At 47.8% G+C, this 20,845-nt stretch overlaps 1 protein-coding gene across 4 annotated transcripts in view; it reads left to right on the forward strand.

The window, feature by feature from the left end:
- Window positions 1-20,845, forward strand: part of LOC127452438 (cell adhesion molecule 4-like) — a 201,384-nt gene that overhangs the window by 140,701 nt on the left and 39,838 nt on the right. For all 4 annotated transcript variants that reach the window (XM_051717877.1, XM_051717879.1, XM_051717876.1 and 1 more), the window contains exon 3: window positions 10,790-11,077. In XM_051717877.1, coding sequence (XP_051573837.1) covers window positions 10,790-11,077 — 288 coding nt within the window. The remainder of the gene's footprint in view (window positions 1-10,789; window positions 11,078-20,845) is intronic.

Genomic DNA, 20,845 nt, shown 5'->3' on the forward strand with positions numbered 1-20,845 from the left:
AATCACATTGGTTTTATATATATGAATGGTGATGACACTGCAAAAAAGTCACACCCACAAAGCATAAACAAGTTTAACGCAGTTCACGAATGGTCAAAACACAAAATTGACTAGAGCATACATTTAAGCCAGAGCTCAACATTAAGCATTGTCATGTGCTTGTCCTCCAGACAAGTAAATTGGTCATTCACTTGTCCGAGTAAAAAAAGTGACTTGTCAGGAGAGAAAAAAGGACATTTAAGTTACATGCTCAAGTAACATGTCAAAATGTATGTTGTATATTTTTCTAAAATTATGATCGATGCCCAACCTAATAGTGTACCTATGCATTCAACTCAATTCTCTGTGACAGAAATGTAAACTGAACTGGATAGGGGAGGAGGCTATTGTCATATGATAATTATTTTATGTTGCATATGGTAGCCAAATAAAGAAAAACCTCCATTGCCACCATTAACAGCAGGGATGCTCATAGTTCTATGGAATGAGATTGTCCTGGTTACTTGCGTAACCTCCGTTCCCTGATGGAGGGAACAAGACGTTGTGTCGATGTAGTGACACTAGGGGTCACTCTTGGGAGCCCAAGACACCTCTGGTCTTTGATAAAAGGCCAATGAAAATTGGCGAGTGGTATTTGCATACCACTCCCCCAGACATACAGGTATAAAAGGAGCTGGTATGCAACCACTCATTCAGGTTTTATGCTGAGGTCGAGACAAGGTCCCGGCCATTTCAGCGGGTAGTTCAGTGTTGTGGCAGGAGGGACACAACGTCTTGTTCTCTCCATCAGGGAACGGAGGTTACGCAAGTAACCAGGACATTCCCTGTCTGTCACTCACTCAACGTTGTGTCGATGTAATGACACTAGGGGTCCCTATACAAAACGCCGCAACTGGCAGAACTGTGTTACGTAAACTGGCAGTGTGTGACGGGCAGACCACCGTGTGCCTCGTAGCCAGCGCAGCAGGCCAACACGTAACCTCCCCCAACACTGTTATGAGTGTCGAATGGCCCTTTGGGACAAGTCGACTACCCAAAAGACGGGCTAGCCCAGTCGTGGCCTCTTATCCCCTTTTTTTTCCCACTACCTAAAAAAAGGGGGATTATCCGACTGGGCTGACCAGGTCTAGTCGGGGGGGGTCCCTCCTATGGGGAGGACACCACGGAGACCACACCTTGCCCAGAGAGTGGGGGGGTATTTAAGTGGAAATACGTCACATGGTCTTGCCGAGCTATGTCGGAAGTATGCCATTTGGAGAAGTCCCATGGTAGGTCCTACCCTACGGGGGAGGAGTTACTTCAAGCATGGAGACTGGGGCAGAGGAGCCTCTGCCCAAGGAAGATGTAGTTTGCCAACAGGGAAACTAATTAGCGGAAGATATACATCGCATGGGGTTACCTACGTAGAACTGCCACATGCGGAGCACCTACCACAGTACAGAGCTTTAGTTAGCACGTGTACTGGGCCGGCAGTGAGTCTCTCTGAAAACTCGACTGCCACAGGGCTCGGAGGATGTCAACCAGGGAACACAGTTTGTGAACACTACTGGGAGTTAACGGTGCACGTTTTCAGCTCAGGGGAGGTGAAAGGCACTATGTGCATGTGATACACCCAGCCGGCTGTCCCGGACTTACCTGCTTGTGCGTACCACTACACGGGACGAAACCGGTTCCACCCGGAGGTTGTAGAACCTGGCAAAGGTGTTGGGTGTTGCCCAGCCTGCTGCTCTGCAATGTCTGTTAGAGAGGCGCCCCTGCCCAAGGCCCAGGAGGCCGCTACACCCCTGGTAGAATGGGCTCATAGCCCTACCGGGGGCAGTATGTCCTGGGCGTGATATGCCATAATTATGGCGTCAATGAGCCAGTGGGCGATCCTCTGCTTGGAGACAGCGCTTCCTTTCTGCTGTGCACCAAATCAGACAAAGAGTTGCTCACAGACCCTAAAGCTCTGCGTGCGATCCAAATAGATGCGTAAAGTGCGCACCGGACACAGCAACGTCAGGGCTGGGTCTGCCTCCTCCTGGGGCAGCGCTTGCAGGTTCACCACCTGGTCCCTAAAAGGGGTCGTGGGAACCTTGGGCACATAGCCCGGTCGGGGTCTCAGGATCAGAGTAGCCCGGACCGAACTCCAGGCACATTTCGCTGACAGAGAACGCTTGCAGGTCTCCTACACTCTTGATAGAAGTGAGCGCAGTCAGGAGGGCAGTCTTCAAGGAGAGTGCCTTAAGCACAGCTGACTGCAAAGGCTCAAAGGGGGTAGACCCTGAAGAACTACAGAGAGGTCCCAAGAGGGAACGAGGCATGGTCTGGAGGGATTCAGCCTCCTGGCGCCTCTCAGGAACCTGATGATCAGGTTGTGCTTCCCTAAGGACTTGTGCCACTATAGCGGTTACATACACCTTCAAGGTGGAAGGGGACAGCCACCCTTCCCTCCTCTCCTGCAGGAAGGAAAGCACCAATCTGACTGCACATCTCTGGAGGTCTTCCTGTCGGGAAGAACACAACTTAGCAAACAGACGCCACTTAAAGGCATACAGGCACCTCTTAGAAGGGGCCCTAGCCTGAGCGATCGTGTCTATCACCGCGGGTGGTAGACCGCTTAGGTCTTCCGCGTTCCATCCAGGGGCCAGACATGGAGATTCCAGATGTCTGGTCGTGGGTGCCAGATGGTGCCCCATCCCTGAGAAAGAAGGTCCTTCCTCAGGGGAATTTGCCATATGCTCATCTATACCGAGAGGTGCCTCGGCCAGGGCGTACCAGAGCAGGCAGTGGGAGGATTCCTGGGAGGTGAACAGGTCTACCTGTGCCTGTCCGAATCGACTTCAGATCAGCTGGACCACCTGAGGGTGGAGTTTCCACTCTCCCCTGAGGGTAACCTGCCATGACAGCGCATCTGCTGCAGTGTTGAGGTTGCCCGGGATGTGAGTGGCTGGCAGCGATTTGAGGTGCTGCTGACTCAGAGGAGGAGACGGCGGGTGAGTTGTGACATACAGCGGGAGTGCAGACCGCCTTGATGGTTGACATATGCTACCGTTGCCGAGTTGTCTGTCCGAACTAACACGTGCTTGCCCTGGATCAACGGTTTGCAACCGTTGCAAACAGCGCCCCTGCCCATTTTGGAGGTGTCTGTCATGACCACGACACGCCTGGAGACCTGTTCTAGGGGAACGCCTGCCCGTAGAAATGTGAGGTTGGTCCAAGGGCTGAAGAGACAGTGACAGATCAGTGTGATGGCCACGCGATGTGTCCCGCGGCACCATGCCCATCTCGGGACTCGAGTCTGAAGCCAGTGCTGAAGCGGTCTCATATGCAACAACCCGAGCAGAGTGGCCACCGATGAGGATGCCATATGCCCCAGGAGCTTCTGAAAAAGTTTCAGTGGAACTGCTGTTTTCTGTTTGAACGCCTTCAAACAGGTCAGCACCGACTGTGTGCGCTCGTTCTTGAGGCGCGCCATCAATAAGACTGAGTCCAACTCCAAACCGAGAAAAGAGATGCTCTGAACTGGGAGGAGCTTGTTCTTTTCCCAGTTGACCCGAAGCCCTAGTCAGCTGAGGTGCGAGAGCACCAGGTCCCTGTGTGCACAACACATCCCGAGAGTGAGCTAGAATTAGCCAACCATCGGGATAGTTGAGGATGCAAATGCCCACTTCCCTTAGCGGGGCAAGGGCTGCCTCTGCGACCTTCATGAAGATGCAAGGGAACAAGGACAGACCGAAAGGGAGGACCTTGTACTGATACGCCCGACTCTCGAATGCAAACCGCAGGAAGGGTCTGTGTCGAGGAAGAATCGAAACGTGGAAATACGCGTCCTTCAGGTCTACTGCCGCGAACCAATCTTGATGCCGGACGCTCGCTAGAGCGTCTTTGCATCTTTGCATCAGCATCTAGGACGGGAGTCTGTGTAAAGCCTGGTTCAGTACTCGCAGGTCCAAGATTGGCCGCAACCCACCGCCTTTTTTTGGTACGACGAAGTAGGGGCTGTAAAACCCCTTCTTCATCTTGGCCAGAGGGACAATCTCGTCAGACGTACCGGTGGGTGGGGCCTCACGGCGGGGTGGAGCCTGAGGTGCCACACTGTGTCGTGGCCGTGCTGAGTTCAGGGACATCGAAGTACTTACCTGGCTCCTTGTGACCACCCCCGGAACAGTTTGGGATGGGGGAGGAAGAGGCCTGTTCTCGTGACCCGTGGAGACTGTCACATCGGGGGTGGATTTGTGCCACAGCTGGGCGCTCATGGGCGGGGAGACCACCGCTGGAGCGCCAAACCTGCCAAAATGGAGTGGTGGACGGTGGTCGTGATGATGGCCGTGCACACCGGGTATGTGACCCAGGGAACAAGGAAACCGTTCTTGCTGAACTCTTGGGTACTGCAGCCACTTGGGCATGTAGCGCAATTAAATGCAAAGGTAACAAAAGATTCTCCTTCTGGCCCTCGACCGGGGGATGGAGTGGTCTGCTTACCAGCTCCAGAGCAGTGGGTTTCGTCGTCCCTGGGTCACCCGTCTCAGGGGCGCTTCGAAGCCATTCGCTGGTTCTTGGCGGCCGCGAGACGGGTGGCGTCTGCTTCCTGCAGTGGGCTCCATGCCGGGGCCGGGCTGCAGGGGCGGGCTGTGGCAGAGCTGGTGCAGTCACCGCAGGGGGACTCCCTTGGCGACGAGCAGACAGGGTGTGGGATCTTGAGCCGTTCCGGGGCAGGATGTGCTGGATAACCTCCATCTGCTACTTCACCACTGAGAACTGCTGGGCAAAGTCCTCGGTGTCGCCGGACTGGCCAACTTGGGAAATGGGGGCAGCAAGGAACCATGCCTCGTCGGCCTCTCCCATCTCGACCAGGTAGAACCAAAGGTGGAGTTCCTGGACCACCAAGGTCCATCGCCCACCCGTGACCTTTGTTGCCCGGAGAGCGAGGTCGGTCACCAAGCGCAGCTCCTGCATCAATCCCAGGGTGGAAATACCCTCGTGCAGTTCCTTTAGCGCCTTGGCTTGGTGGACTTGCAGGAGAGCCATGGCGTGCAGGGCGGAGGCGGCTTGTCCAGCGGCACTGTAGGCCTTGGACGGGAGCTTTGGGTGCCCGCGTATGGTGGCGGCACTCTGCGGGCATAGGTGCACTGCGAACACCTTTATCCATCGGGGGGATTGCCGAATAGCCCTTGGCCGCCCCACCATCGAGGGTAGTGAGGGCAGGGAAGCTGAAAGATCGGGACCGGGCAGTAAAAAGTGCTCCCACGACCTTGTCAGCTCTTCATACACTTCCAGGAAGAAAGGAACGGGGGCGGGGCATGGCTTTGAGCGGTAACACGAGCCCAGGAACCAATCATCGAGCCGCAAGGGTTCAGGGGAGAGCGGAGGGTTCCACTCTAGCCTGACGCTCGCGGCTGCCTGGGAAAGCATGTCGTCATCTCTACGTCAGCCTGTGACTGGGCGACCGCACCCGAAGGGAGGAGCCAGCTGAGGCTTCCACGTCCGACTGGATGAGCCTGCTCTCTGATGCTGCGCTCGAGAGCTCATCACCTTCGCGGGCTCTGAATAAGAGGTCGAACTCACCATGAGATGAGCCGGTGGACTCATCCGGAAGCCCGATTAGGGCAGACGAGCATGCTGGGGAATGGGAGGTCTGGTGGTCGGCGGAGGTGGTCCCATTGGGGTCCCCAAATTGCCCCCAGTGCTAGCCGCGCTGGCCTCATACCCGTGGGTAGAAGGACCGAGGCGGGGAGTCTCTGGGGTGGCTTGCTTTCTTACGAAGTTAAGCCGCGACCGCATCGTTGCCATGGACATGTTCTCGCAATGAGTACATGACCCATCCACGAACGCTGTCTCCGTGTGGGCAGTGCCCAGACACGAAAGACAGTGATCGTCGCCGTCAGAAGGCAAAAGATAACGAGGGAAACCAGGAATAACACACAAAGGGAAAGGCGTCTTTAAAAAGACATTCCGTGTGTGCCGCTCTTTTAGAGACATATACTCTTTTAGAGAAATATACTCTTTTATTTCTGCCGAAGCACCCAGGGGCATTCTCTGCAGTGCACCAGTGCAGAGGGGGGAGAAGCCACTGAAATGCGCCGTCAGATCCAGCAGAGGTGAATGAACAGTCGTGGGAATTCAGCTCAGTGAGCATGACCGTTCGGCTCCGAAGAGAAAATCTGAATGAGTGGTTGCATACCAGCTCCTTTTATACCCGTATGTCCGGGGGAGTGGTATGCCAATTTTCATTGGCCTTTTATCAAAGACCAGAGGTGTCTCGGACTCCCAAGAGTGACCCCTAGTGTCACTACATCGACACAACTTCGAGTGGGTGACAGATAGGGAAACAAAGACATTCTAAAATTCGTGTTAATATTTCAGTTCAATTTTTCTCTCAAATTGTAATGCTGATTACATAATTTATAATAAAAAATAAATAAAAGAAAAATGGCAAAAAAAAAAGAAAAAGAAAAAAGAAGAATCATGTATACTAGTGGTCTCAGATTTTTTGGATTCCATTTGGAATTTAAATATTAACTGCGGTTCTGTTAAACTTTATATTATGTTTGTCAATGACTTATTCAAGAAAGTTCTTATAAATTTGTACCAATATTTTTACACTTCAGCTGCTGCGTTTTATAGTTTACCAGTTTATTTAGCACTCTTCTTTGACACTCAGTCATTCAGATGCATTCCTTATCCATTAAAGGTTCTCTCGCTATGTTAGTAAGTGGTAAATATGTTAAACATAGCCTTGGAGTCCGAGCTAACAGCAGAGCAGTCTCCTTTAATGATGGTTAGCTTTTATCATCTTTGGAATTTATTCCTGCTGGCGCCATCAATCTTTCTGCGATTTTAACTGATTACATCTTTTTTCAATTTCTTTTTAAAGATCCTTTTATGTAATAACCTTTGTTTTTGTTTTTTTCTGTCCCAGCTGTCACTATTGCTCAAATTTGAAATCCCTTTAAGTGATGGCACTCTGTCACCCTCATTTTACATGATATGTACTGTGTTCTCATTCTTTTTTCTTGTAACCTTGACTCAGAAAAGAATTCAGAAAGCATATGCAAATTGGTGACAAACTAACAGCTAAAAAGCTTAAATACCCTAGCGTAATTGATACGAAATCAAAGAACGAATGGGTTATGTAATTTTGAACAAATTCTAGCCAAAACAAAGGTGTTTTTGAGTTTGTTTCGGTAGTTTGTAACAGCTCGCAAGCACAAACTTTCAGGAGAACCTCATACTGGTTGCTAAACACCTACTGCCATTGGTCCACGTCATCGGTAGGTTTGACCTGGTGCTCCACCTACTTTGAGGCCAACATCTAATTCCCATTCAGTTAAGATCATTCAACATGAACACACCAGCGTGTAGGGTTATTAGCAAGCTGGTGCAAACTTACCAATATCTGTCCGATCATTCACATAGAGACATTTTTCAAAACCATGTCATGCAATTTTTTGTTTGTTTAATTAGTCTACAAAAGGAATCAAATCTACTCAAATATTCTCAGTGCCTATTAAAAGTGTCTAATAACATATGCTGCTTCACCCATGTGCTGTCTGCAGCCGAAAGCCATTCTTACATCTTCCCAAAGTAAGAAATGCCTATTATCATTCTTTTGTCTGTATTCTGCCCATTAACACTCTTTTATACACCCATTTTTGCAGTAGTACCAGTCTGATCATAAATTACAATGACAGAGTAACTGGTGCATAATATGGCCGTGTATAGTGTTAGCGCATTAGCGCCATTCATGCAGAATATAAACTAGACAAATTACACATTAACTACTGCATATACAGTATATTACTTTAAATCATTATATATGGTAAAAACAGCTTCTTTTACTGATCTAATGTGAATTCTTCTCATAGAATGAAGCATGAAGTCATTGATAACATATTTTAAGTCACATTTGTTAAGTTTTAAATGTAGATTGGTGCATCCTAATATTTAAATGCTCCTCTAAATGCGTCCCCCAGCAGCGTGGCCGGTGTCTTAATGTTTGCAAACAGTATGTCATTGCTCAGCTGTTTCAACCTTCTTTTTGGCTCTGAGAGAAGAACGGAGAAGCACTTCTCTCTGAGTATGCTGGGGCCTTAAAGCTGAAATAGTATCCATGAGCTTATTCAAGTGGCCATAATTGGCCATTTTGTTGGTGCTAAACCACCCCTCTTCTGAGGCATTCACAGCACTATATCTACTCACACTTTTTTGCTAACAATCTTCAGGCTTTTAATATCTGTGGATTCTACACTGTATCCATGACAGCTCCTGGTTGCCCTTACCGCTTGAGTGCTCTGGCCTCAGTACATGGAGAAACACAAAATGAAATCTGCTTGCTAACTAATGAATCCTGATAACAGTCTTTTGGTGGGTGGCAGGGTGTAAATATCCCCAGCAGTCATGAATACAATGGCCTATCAGCATTCGCTCCTTTCATAAGATTCATTCAGATTGGCTAGATCTGCAGGGTATGTAAATGAGGCGTGACTAAAGGTGACACCAGTCTGGACAATGCGTTGACATTTCCCTGCCATTTAGCACGAGTGAAAGCATTTACCACCTACTGGGAATCTTATTTCCTGTCATGTAGAACAGGGATAGAGTAAGTAGATACACATGTTACAAAAATGTGCTCACCTATTGATCAAGCCACCCACCCGCTCGCTCGCTCACTCACTCACTCTCTTACTCGTTCAATCTATCACACTCTCACTCACTCTTTGAATCCTTACTAACTCATTATGTTGACCTGGAAAAAGTGTGCTGTTCTACACTAGGCTTATTAGTGTTTTTCCAAAATGATCGGACTTGTGGTTTTCCCATTGGAGGTGATCAAAAATCCCCCAAATCCCATAGACTTACATTAATGGAATGTTCAAACAAGCCCGCTTTCCATCTTTTTCTTTCTCTTTCTTACTTTCTTTCTTTCTTTCTTTCTTTCTTTCTGCCTGTCTGTCTATCATTTTTAATCTATCTATCACTCTCTTTTCTATCTATCTGTCTGTCTGTCCATCCGTCAAAGTTTGACTCGACAAATTTCTCTCTCACCCACTCATTCAAAGTATCTCTTTCACTCAGTCATTCACTCAGTCACTCAGTTTATCACTCATATCATTAATTCACTCTCTCATTAAATGTATCACTCTTGAACTTGCGAACTCATTCTATTGCTACCTCATTTATCCATTTACTCTTTCACCCGCTCATACATTCATTCAATCAATCCTTGATTTATCATACACTCACTCACTGACTCACTCAATTGCTGATTCATTCATTTGCTTACATTTTCCAACAAAAGGCTCAAATATTGAAAAATACCATGGCTTATTCAGAGCAGTAATCATCTGATGTATCAAGCACATACAGTATGCTGCTTTCTGAGTGTGCTGAAGGCAGAGGGTCATATCTCCTGAGCAGTCAAAGACCTTTAAAAGGAAGTCGGGAGAAAAGGAGTATTTAGCATCAGTCAATTCAAAATGAGTCTGTGTGATTTTATCCCAAAAAGCCCTGTCTAGCCCCCGTAACTGGCATCATTATATGTTATTATTATCATTTTCTGGTGATTGATTTTTCTTTCACCTTGGTTTCAAAGCACAAAACATTTTCCCCACTAGTCCTCATTTCCTCTGTTCTCTGCTTCCCCTCAGTATTTATGTATTGTTCTGTGTCAGCTGTTCTGTGAGAAATGGTAGTTAAACCCATTATCTTTCTTTTGTACTCCTTTTCATCTTCTCCTTTTTATGGTACTCTTTTTTTTTTCTTCTTTCTTTCTTTCTTTTTTTTTTTTTTTTTTTTGTGTGTGTGTTTATTGTGTAATTTGGAGTAAGTTGGAGAAGTTAATTTGAAACTGTGTCTTGCAAAGTTACAAACTACCAATGATTCAAAGTAGTTAAGCTACAGTCAAGCAACACTACAAGTGGGGGGGGGGGGGGGGGTTGTTATCAGTGTGCATTAAATCTTCTCAAAGGGCAATACTACTTTTCTGTTTTACTATAAATTTATTTATAAGACTGATAACACAGAGCAAATTTAATTTTGCATACACAATCTTGCATACAGGATCTTAATGACAAACTAATAAAACTTGCACAAAAACATCCTAATTTACATAATTCAATAAAAAACAGTGATAAACAGCAATATTTAACCAAACAAACTTATAGAAATGGGAGCAGAATCAGAAGCAATTAATCCACAGGAGAACACAATGCACATAGTGCTACCATACTAAATTCTGTGCTGGAGTAGTACAATACTAAGGCAGAAGTATAGTGAAGATTATTTTAAGTGTCAAAAAAGGAAGAAAAAAGTGGAAAAGGCTAGTCTTTCAAGTGCTCTTGGAGGAGGTTCTTTTTCAAGATTTCAGTGGATTCTGCATGGATCTTCACTGACTCAAACTGGATGATTTCAAACCAATTTGTTACAATGAATTAGACTTAAGAGGAAGGACATTCTAAAAGAGAACACTTAAAATGATGTGTGTGAAATACAATGTTACATAAATATGAACATTGTGTTTTATCATGCCATAGTGCTATAGACAAAGACAGCTTTTTACTGGAAAAGCTACACTATTTTGGAAAGAACTGAGCTACGCTCATGCTTCTGAAGTTAGTAGCATCTGGACTTTTAGTTATACCCCCCAACACTGTTTTCTATTGCATATCTTGGCTTCATTCCCGCCAACACACAACCATTTTGTTCCTTTCATTTTGCAGCTCCTCATCTATATTTTCCTGGTATATTTATATTCTGTATACATTTCCTTACACACTGTTCTATTCTGGGGTTTTTTTTTTTCTCTCAGCACTGAAAGATGACCGTTTTCAAATGGTTCTTTTTACGCCGCGACTGGTGCGGATCACGCTGACTAACGTTAGTGTGTCTGATGAGGGTGGCTACTTCTGCCAGCTCTACACTGATGACACACACCACCAGGTGGCCACACTGTCAGTGGTGGTGCCCCCGGAGGTGCCCATTGTGGAGGTGAAGAAAGAGGCAGTGGAGGGCGGAGAAGTGGAACTCACATGTGTGTCCCCGCGGAGCAAGCCACCAGCAACACTACGTTGGGTTCGAGACCGTCGAGAGATTCCTGGTGAGTGCATATTCCAGAGTCAGAAATTAACCAAGGCTTAGGCCAAAAATGCCACCAAAAGTGAAAAAATGCCCCTGAAATTCAAAATGTGGGGCCAAAATTGTTTTTAAAAAATGCCCTGTTATGAATTACTGTTTTTTATTTGTAACATCTTAATAATTTAGTCCAGTCTAGTAAAACACATTATCAAATAAGTTATTTTATACATATTAAATATGAAGAGTTTTAGATTGAGAATTTATGTTAATTATTTGATTACACTGAAGTATAAGACTTAAAAGGATGACACATTAACTTTTTTAAATGGTTAAAAACAAATGCCCTCATTAAGGTGAAAACCCCTTTGGAAATCCAATCCAGGGCACATATAGCCCCTTAACGAAAAGGTTCATTTCTGACACTTGTGCATTCATGCATGTATGTATTTTAATGTGACAAAAGAGTCTCTTATCCAATACAAACACATTCATATACCAGACATGTTCTTAGCATACAGTACATATACTGTTTCCTCTCTTATATACACACACAAAAGAGTAAAATCTGATTAAAGCATATGTGCATATTTGCTTTGTCTCTCTGTCAGAATTTCTGTGTTCATGATAAATGTCATACATTTCTACTAATCCCTCTGTCAGACAGAAAGATACTCTGCCCCACTCCCTCATGTGTTTGCTCATTGGCACATTTTCCCCTCTATTGCTTTGTTACTTTATCGAATTTCAAATGCATCTGTCCATCTGGTTCCCCTTGCATGTGTGCAGAAGAGCCCCCTTTTGTTGTCACACCCTCATACACAACTGTGCCAGAGTGTGGATCCAGGTGTGGCCCCAATCTGTGCATACCTCTTTTTCTGTTAACTCTCCTCTTTTTCCCTCTGTCTCTCCCTTTTCTCTCAGTACCATCACATTTGCTTCCTGTCTTTGTTTGTGCTTTCCTTTTTTGGGCTCCAAGTGGGTAAAAAAGATGGAGAAAAAGACTGAAAGAGAAACAAAGAGAAACAGTACATACGGAGATACATACAGTGCATTCAGAAAGTATTCAGACCCCTTCATTTTTTCACATTTTGTTATGTTGCAGCCTTATGCTAAAATGCTTGAATTTGTTTTCACTTCAATCTACACTCCATACCCGTAATGTCAAAGCAAAATGCGGATTTTTGATGAGTTTGCAAATGTATTAAAAAGAAAAAACTGAAATATCACATTAACTACATTTCCAGCCAATGATTTTTTGCGAATAAATTTTAGCGCATCAAAATAAACCTGATGGAAACTTTCACAAGTGTCGACATAATATTTTTCTGTTTAATTCTAGCGCATAAACTCTATGTCGATACTTCAATTGTCACTAAAAACTGGTTTGGAAACACTTTTTGTCGAGAAAATTGGCATTAATGCAAAAATTTTGTGTCACATGACAGAATTTGCCCCAATTGTTAAATACACAATACTAGGAGAAAAGCTTCAGTATAGAACACTAACATATAGCCCAATTCTATAAAATTATTGTTTAGCTTACTTTTGAAAAAATACCGGCAAAATTCCCTGTATTAAATTACCAAACAAAAAAAATTATATTTTTAGACCTATATATGCCTTTTCTTTACACAAACTTAAATTAGCCTTACCCTGTTCTATAGACCAAAAAAAGTGGGCTGAATGACATTCTCAGAATGTTCTACACTTTTTTCAAGACTAGATAAAACTAAACTATCAGAACTATTTGTTCAATGAGTTCACTTTCAGAAAACTAGCTTTTGAACATTTTAAAACTTTTAAATATTTTGAACCTCGGATCGCGATTGCTGAGCTTCTTCAGAAAATGTAAATTGCACTGTGACAGTAAAATTAATTTTGGATGACAACCAAGTTCAGTTGGTCATTAAAAGTTACTGGAGAAATATGCATAATGCAGTTGTGATGGAAATGCATTAGATTAGATGATTGTTCAAAATAGCCTATTGAATATCAGGAATGTATCATATATAAACCCTGATATTACACCGCATACATTTTTCTTTAATAGCTATACACATCAATGGATGGTCTTTATACTAAGACCAAAAGTTTCTCCCACTTCTTGGTGCAGGTTGCCAGCTTGAACAGGACCATGACAATTTGCTTTTGGGTTGGAACCGGTGGCAACCTGCGATAGGTGCAACATCAGGACCAATAATACAGTCCTATCAGAAGGGCAACTGTTCCCTTTTGATTGCAATTCCTCCTCTTCTCTTTGCATTTATTTGTGAAATTAAAATGACAGTAAGCTGTCTAATTTCAATGAATTGTCTCAATACTCTCCCCATATTACCAAGACTTTGGAGGAAAAAATTAGGGACATCTGGGAGGCGAATTAGCGATAAACACACATTTCTGTATGGAAACGGCTTAAGGGCAGATTTCTTTTGTGATAAACCAAAACTTATGCAACAAAGTGTTTGTTTAGGCATGACGTCATCACACACACCATTTTTATCAATAAAAGGCCATTTGAATGGAAACAGGCAGAAGATGGCAAATTTCGCCAAAATTATTTACGCATTTTCACTTTGTTGATAACAAAATAGCACGAAAAGTGGATGGAAACTAGGCTATTGACATAAGACTCTTTGCTATGACAATTGAGCTCAGGTGCATCTCATTTCTCTGGATTATCTTTGAGATGTTTCTACATTTTGAATGGAGTCCACCTGTGGCAAATTCAATTGATTCGACATGATTGGAAAGGCACACCTGTCTATATAAGGTCTCACAGCTGAAAATGCATATCAGAGCAAAAACCAAGCCATGAGGTCAAAGGAACTGCCTGCAGAGCTCAGAGACAGGATTGTGTCAAGGCACAGATCTGGTGAAGGCTACAAAAAAATTTTGGCTATATTGAAGGTTCCCAAAAGCACAGTAGCCTCCATAATTCTTAAATGGAAGAAGATTGGAACAACCAGCCAAACGGAGCAGTCGGGGGGGGGAGAAGGGCCTTGGTAAGAGAGGTGAACAAGAACCCGATGGTCACTCTGGTTGAGCTCCAGAGATCATGTGTGGAGTTGGGAGAAACTTGCAGAAGGACAACCATCACTGCAACACTCCACCGATCTGGGCTTTATGGCAGAGTGGCACGAACGGAAGCCTCCCCTCAGTGCAAGACACACGAAAGCCCGCTTGGAATTTGCAAAAAAGCACCTAAAGGACTCTCTGTCTGTGAGAAAAAGATTCTCTGGTCTGATGAAATGAAGATTTAACTGTTTGGCCTCAGTTCCAAGCGTCATGTCTGGAGGAAACCAGGCACCGCTCATCACCTGCGCAATACCATCCCAATGATGAAGCATGTTGGTGGTAGCATCATGCTGTGGAGGTGTTTTTCAGAGGCAGGGACTGGGGGACTGGTCACAGTTGAAGGAAAGCTGAGTGCAGCAAATTACAGAGATATCCTTAATGAAATCCTGGTCCAGAGTACTCAGGACCTCAGACTGGGCCGAAGGTTCACCTTCCAACAGGACAATGATCCTAAGCACACAGCCAAGACAACACAAGAGTGGCTTAGGGACAACTCTGTGAATGTCTCTGAGTGGCCCTGCCAGAGCCCAGACTTGAACCCAATCAAACATCTTTGGAGAGACCTGAAAATGGCTATCCACCAACCTGACAGAGCTTGAGAGGATCTGCAGAGAAGGATGGTAGAAAATCGTCCTGGTTACTTGTGTAACCTCCATTCCCTGATGGAGGGAACAAGATGTTGTGTCGATGTAGTGACACTAGGGGTCACTCTTGGGAGCCCCAAACACCTCTGGTCTTTGATAAAAGGCCAATGAAAATTGGCGAGTGGTATTTGCATGCCACTCCCCCGGACATACGGGTATAAAATGAGCTGGTATGCAACCACTCATTCTGGTTTTATGCTGAGGAGCCGAGACAAGGTCCGGCCATTTAAGCGAGTAGTTCAGCGTTGTGGCAGGAGGGACAAAACGTCTCGTTTCCTCCATCAGGGAACGGAGGTTATGCAAGTAACCAGGATGTTCCCTTTCTGTCACTCACTCAACGTTGTGTCGATGTAGTGACACTAGGGGTCCCTATACGAAATCCCACAACTGGCTGAACTGTGTTACGTGAACTGGCGGTGTGTGGTGGGCAGACCACTGTGTGCCTCATAGCCAGCGCACCAGGCCAACACGTAACCTCCCCCAACATAGTTATGAGTGTCAAACGGCGCTTTGGGGACAAGTCGACTACCCAAAAAAAATCTACCTCATGGTAGATCCTACCCAACGGGGGAGGAGTTACTACAAACATGGAGACTGTGGCATAGGGGCTCTGCCCAAGGAAGACACAGTTTGCCAACAGGGAAACGAATTAGCGGAAGATATACATCGCATGGGGTTACCTTACAGGGAACCGCCACATGCGGAGCAGATACCCCAGAACAGGGCTCTAAGTTAGCACATGTACTGGGCTGGCAGTGAGTCTCTCTGAAAACTCGACTGCCACAGGGCTTGGAGGAAGTCAACCAGGGAACATAGTTTGTGAACACTACTGGGAATTAATGGCGCACGTCTTCAGCTCAGAGGAGGTGAAAGGCGCTATGTGCAAGCGATACACCCGGCCGGCTATGCCAGGCTTATCCGCTTGTATTGCGTGCCACTACCTGGGACGAAAACGGTTCCACCCGGAGGTTGTAGAACCTGGCAAAGGTGTTGGGTGTTGCCCAGCCTGCTGCTCTGCAAATGTCTGTTAGAGAGGCACCCCTGGCCAGGGCCCAGGAGGCCGCTACACCCCTGGTAGAATGGGCTCGGGGGCGGCACCGGGGGCGGCACATCATCAGCGTGATATGCCATAGCTATGGCGTCAATGAGCCAGTGGGCGATCCACTGTTTGGAGACAGCGCTTCCTTTCTACTGTGCACCAAAGCAGACAAAGAGCTGCTCAGAGATCCTAAAGCTCTGCGTGTGATCCAAATAGATGCGAAAAGCGTGCACCGGACACAGCAACGACAGGGCTGGGTCTGCCTCCTCCTGGGGCAGCGCTCGCAGGTTAACCACCTGGTCCCTAAAAGGGGTCGTGGGAACCTTGGGCACATAGCCCAGTCGGGGTCTCAGGATCACGTGAGACTAGCCCGGACTGATCTCCTACCCTCTTGATGGAAGTCAGCGCAGTCAGGAGGGCAGTCTTCAAAGAGAGTGCCTTAAGCTCAGCTGACTGCAAATTCAGCTGACTGGGATTCAGCCTCCTGGCACCTCTCAGGAACCTGATGATCAGGTCGTGCTTCCCTAAGGACTTACCGTCGACTGTGTCGTGGTGTGCTGCTATAGCAGCAACGTACACCTTCAAGGTGGAAGGGGACAGCCGCCCTTCCAACCTCTCCTGCAGGAAGGAAAGCACCGATCCAACTGCACATCTCTGGGGGTCTTCCCGGCGGGAAGAACACCACTTAGTGAACAGACGCCACTTAAAGGCATACAGGCGCCTCGTAGAGGGGGCCCTAGCCTGAGTGATCGTGTCTACCACCGTGGGTGGTAGACCGCTTAGGTCTTCTGCGTCCCGTCCAGGGGCCAGACATGGAGATTCCAGAGGTCTGGTCGCGGGTGCCATATGGTACCCCTTCCCTGAGAAAGAAGGTCCTTACTCAGGGGAATTTGCCGGGGGGGCTGTCGCGAGGAGCATGAGGTCTGAGAACCACGTCTGGGTGGGCCAGTAGGGTGCTACCATGACGACCTGCTCCTCTTCCTCCCTTACCTTGCACAGAGTCTGTGCAAGTAGGCTTACCGGGGAAATGCATATTTGCGTAGGCCAGGAGGCCAGCTTTGTGCCAGCGCGTCTATGCCGAGGGGTGCCTCTGTCAGGGTATACCAGAGCGGGCAGAGGGAGGATTCTTGGGAGGCGAACAGGTCCACCTGTGCCTGTCCGAATCGACTCCAAATCAGCTGGACCACCTGAGGGTGGAGTCTCCACTCTCCCCTGAGGGTAACTTGCCATGACAGTGCATCCGCTGTAGTGTTGAGGTCGCCGGGGATGTGAGTGGCTCGCAGTGACTTGAAGTGCTGCTGACTCCAGAGGAGGAGACGGTGGGCGAGTTGTGACATACAACGAGAGCGCAGACCGCCTTGGCAGTTGACATATGCTACCATTGCCGTGTTGTCTGTCTGAACTAACATGTGCTTGCCCTGGATCAATGGCCGAAACCTCCACAGGGCGAGCAGAATTGCCAAGAACTCGAGGCAGTTGATGTGCCAATGCAGTCGCGGGCCCGTCCACAAGCTGGCGGCTGCATGCCCGTTGCAAACAGCGCCCCAGCCTGTTTTGGAGGCATCTGTCGTGACCACGACATGCCTGAAGACCTGCTTTAGGGGAACACCTGCCCATAGAAACGAGAGGTCGGTCCAAGGGCTGAAAAGATGGTGACAGACCGGCGTGATGACCACGCGATGTGTCCCGCGGCGCCATGCCCATCTCGGGATTTGAGTCTGAAGCCAGTGCTGAAGCGGTCTCATATGCATCAACCCGAGTGGGGTGGCCACCGCTGAGGATGCCATATCCCCCAGGAGCCTCTGATAGAGTTTCAGTGGAACCGCTGTTTTCTGTTTGAACGCCTTCAAACAGGCCAGCACCAACTGTGCATGCTCGTTCGTGAGGTGCGCTGTCAAAGAGACTGAGTCCAACTCCAAACCGAGGAAAGAGATGCTCTGAACCCAGAGGAGCTTGCTCTTTTCCCAGTTGACCCGAAGCCCTAGTCGGCTGAGGTGTGAGAGCACAAATTCCTGTGTGCACACAACATGTCCCGAGAGTGAGCTAGGATTAGCCAATCGTCAAGATAGTTGATAATGTGAATGCCCACTTCCCTTAACGGGGCAAGGGCTGCCTCTGCGACTTTCGTGAAGACACGAGGAGACAAGGACAGGCCGAAAGGGAGGACCTTGTACTGATACGCCTGACCCTCGAATGCAAACCGCAGGAAGGGTCTGTGTCGAGGTAGAATCGAGACGTGGAAGTACACGTCCTTCAGGTCTACCACCGCAAACCAATCTTGATGCCAAACGCTCGCCAGAATGCATTTTTGCGTCAGCATCTTGAATGGGAGTCTGTGTAAAGCGCAGTTCAGTACTCGCAGGTCCAAGATTGGCTGCAACCCTCCGCCTTTTTTTGGTACGATGATGTAGGGGCTGTAAAACCCCTTCTTCATCTCAGCCGGAGGGACAGGTTCTATCGCACCCTTCCGTAGGAGGGTAGCGATCTCCGCGCGCAAGGTAGCAGCGTTTTCGTCCTTCACCAAGGTGAAGTGGATACCACTGAACCTGGGCGGACGCCTGGCGAACTGAATCACGTAGCCGAGTCAGACGGCCCGGATCAGCCATCGCGAAGGATTGGAAAGCGCAAGCCACGCATCCAAGTTCCGCGCAAGGGGGACCAAAGGGACAACGTCGTCGGACGTACCGGCAGGTGGGGCCTCACAGCGGGGCGGAGCTCGAGGTGCCATGGCCGTGCTGAGTCTAGGGACATCGAAGCACTTACTTGGCTCCTTGTGACCACCCCTGGAACAGCCTGGGATGGGGGAGGAAGAGGCCTGTCCTCGCAACCCATGGAGACTGTCACATCGGGGGCGGATGTGTGCCACAGCTGGGCACCAATCCTGCAAGGAAAAACCCGTGGACGGTGGTTGTGATGACGACCGTGCACACTGGGTATGTGACCCAGGGGGAGGAAACCGCTGAACTGTTGGGTACCACAGCCACTTGGGAATGCGGCAAAATTAAACAAAATGGCAACAAAAGATTCTCCACCCGGCCCTCCACCGGGGGTTGGAGTGTTCTTCCTACCAGCTCCAGTTGAGTGGGTTTCTTCGACCCTGGGTCGCCTGTCTCAGGGGCACTTTGATGACCATCGTGGGTTCTTAGCGGCCGACTGTGAGACGGGTGGCGTCTGCTTCCTGCGGTGGGCTCAACGCCGGGCCGAAGGGGCGGGCTGTGGTGGAGCCGGTGCAGTCACCGCAGGGGGATGTCCTTGGCAATGAGCAGACGGGGTGCGGGATCTTGAGCCGCGCCGGGGCAGGATATGCTGGATAGCCTCCGTCTGCTGCTTCACCATCGAGAACTGCTGGGCAAAGTCCTCGATGGTGTCACCGAATAGGCCAGCCTGGGAGATGGGGGCAGCAAGGAACTGTGTCTTGTTGGCCTCACCCATCTCGACCAGGTTGAGCCAAAGGTGGCGGTCCTGGACCACTAATGTGGACATCGTCCACCCGAGAGACCACACCGTGACCTCCGTCACTCGGAGAGTGAGGTTGGTCACCGAGCACAGTTCCTGCATCAGATCTGGTGCGGAACTACCCTCGTGTAGTTCTTTTAGCGCCTTGGCTTGGCGGACCTGCAGGAGAGCCATGGCGTGCAGGGCAGAGGCGGCTTGTCCAGCAGCACTGTAGGCTTTAGCCGTCAGGGACGACGTGAACCTACAGGGCTTGGACTCTGTGGGCATAGGTGCACCGCGAGGGCCTTATCCACCAGGGGAACCGCTGTATAGCCCCTGGCCATCCCGCCATCGAGGGTAGCGAGGGCAGGGGAACTGAGGAATCGGGACCGGGCAGTAAAAGGTGCCTCCCACGATTTCGTCAGCTCCTCGTGCACTTCCGGGAAGAAAGGCACTGGAGCAGGGCATGGCTGCTTTCAGCGGCGCCGCGAGCCCAGGATCCAATCATCGAGCCGCAAGGGTTCAGGGGAGAGTGGAGGGTTCCACTCTAGCCCGACGCTCGTGGCCGCCCGGGAAAGCATGTCCATCATCTCTGCATCAGCCTGTGACTGGGCAATCGTCCCCAAAGGGGGGAGCCCAGCTGAGGCTTCTGCGTCCGACTGGACAAGCCCGCTCTCCGATGCTGCGCTCGAGAGCTCATCAGTTTTGCGGGCTCTGAACAAGAGGCCAAACTCGCCGTGAGAAGAGCCGGCGGACTCATCCGGAAGCCCGATCGGGGCAGACGAGCGTGCTGGGGAATGGGAGGTCCACGGGGGGATACCCGGCGGAGGCGATCCCATTGGGGTCCCCAGATCGCCCCCAGTGCTAGCCGCGCTGGCCTCAAACCCGTAGGTAGAAAGTTTGTCTCATCATACTCAAAAATACTTGAGGCTGTAATCGCTGCCAAAGGTGCTTCAGCTAAGTACTGAGTTAAGGGTCTGAATACTTATGTCAGTGTGATATTTAAGTTTTTTCTTTTACTAAATCTGCAAAGTTATCAAAAATCTGGTTTTTGCTTTGTCATTATGGGGTATGGAGTGTAGATTGATGTGAAAAAAATAAATGGAAAAGAGGTCTGAATACTTTCTGAAAGCACTATATATATATATATATATATATATATATATATATATATATATATATATATATATATATATATATATATATATATATATATATATATATATATATACATACACACACACACACACATAGACATAAGACATCAAGTACAAAAACTTTACTTATAAATGATCATGAACTGGAACCCCATTAGTGACTGATTTGAAGCACGTAACACGGCTGCAACTCAATGCGGGAGATCAACTCACAATTGATTTCAATAGAGTCTGACATTAGCATGTTGCTAAGCTAACTGTGTAGTACTCTAAATATGCATAATACTGCATAACACACATTTGAAAAAAATTTAAAGTGTTATTTTCATTCACTATTTTTTCAGACTTATCAGTATTGAATGATATATAAGTTTATTTATAAGCAATATTTCTTTCACCTTGTAATTGCTAATTACAGTGCATTCTTGCCTTGCCTACAT

The sequence above is a fragment of the Myxocyprinus asiaticus genome, chromosome 15, assembly GCF_019703515.2.
Source record: "Myxocyprinus asiaticus isolate MX2 ecotype Aquarium Trade chromosome 15, UBuf_Myxa_2, whole genome shotgun sequence".
In the NCBI taxonomy this organism is placed as follows: Eukaryota; Metazoa; Chordata; class Actinopteri; order Cypriniformes; family Catostomidae; genus Myxocyprinus; species Myxocyprinus asiaticus.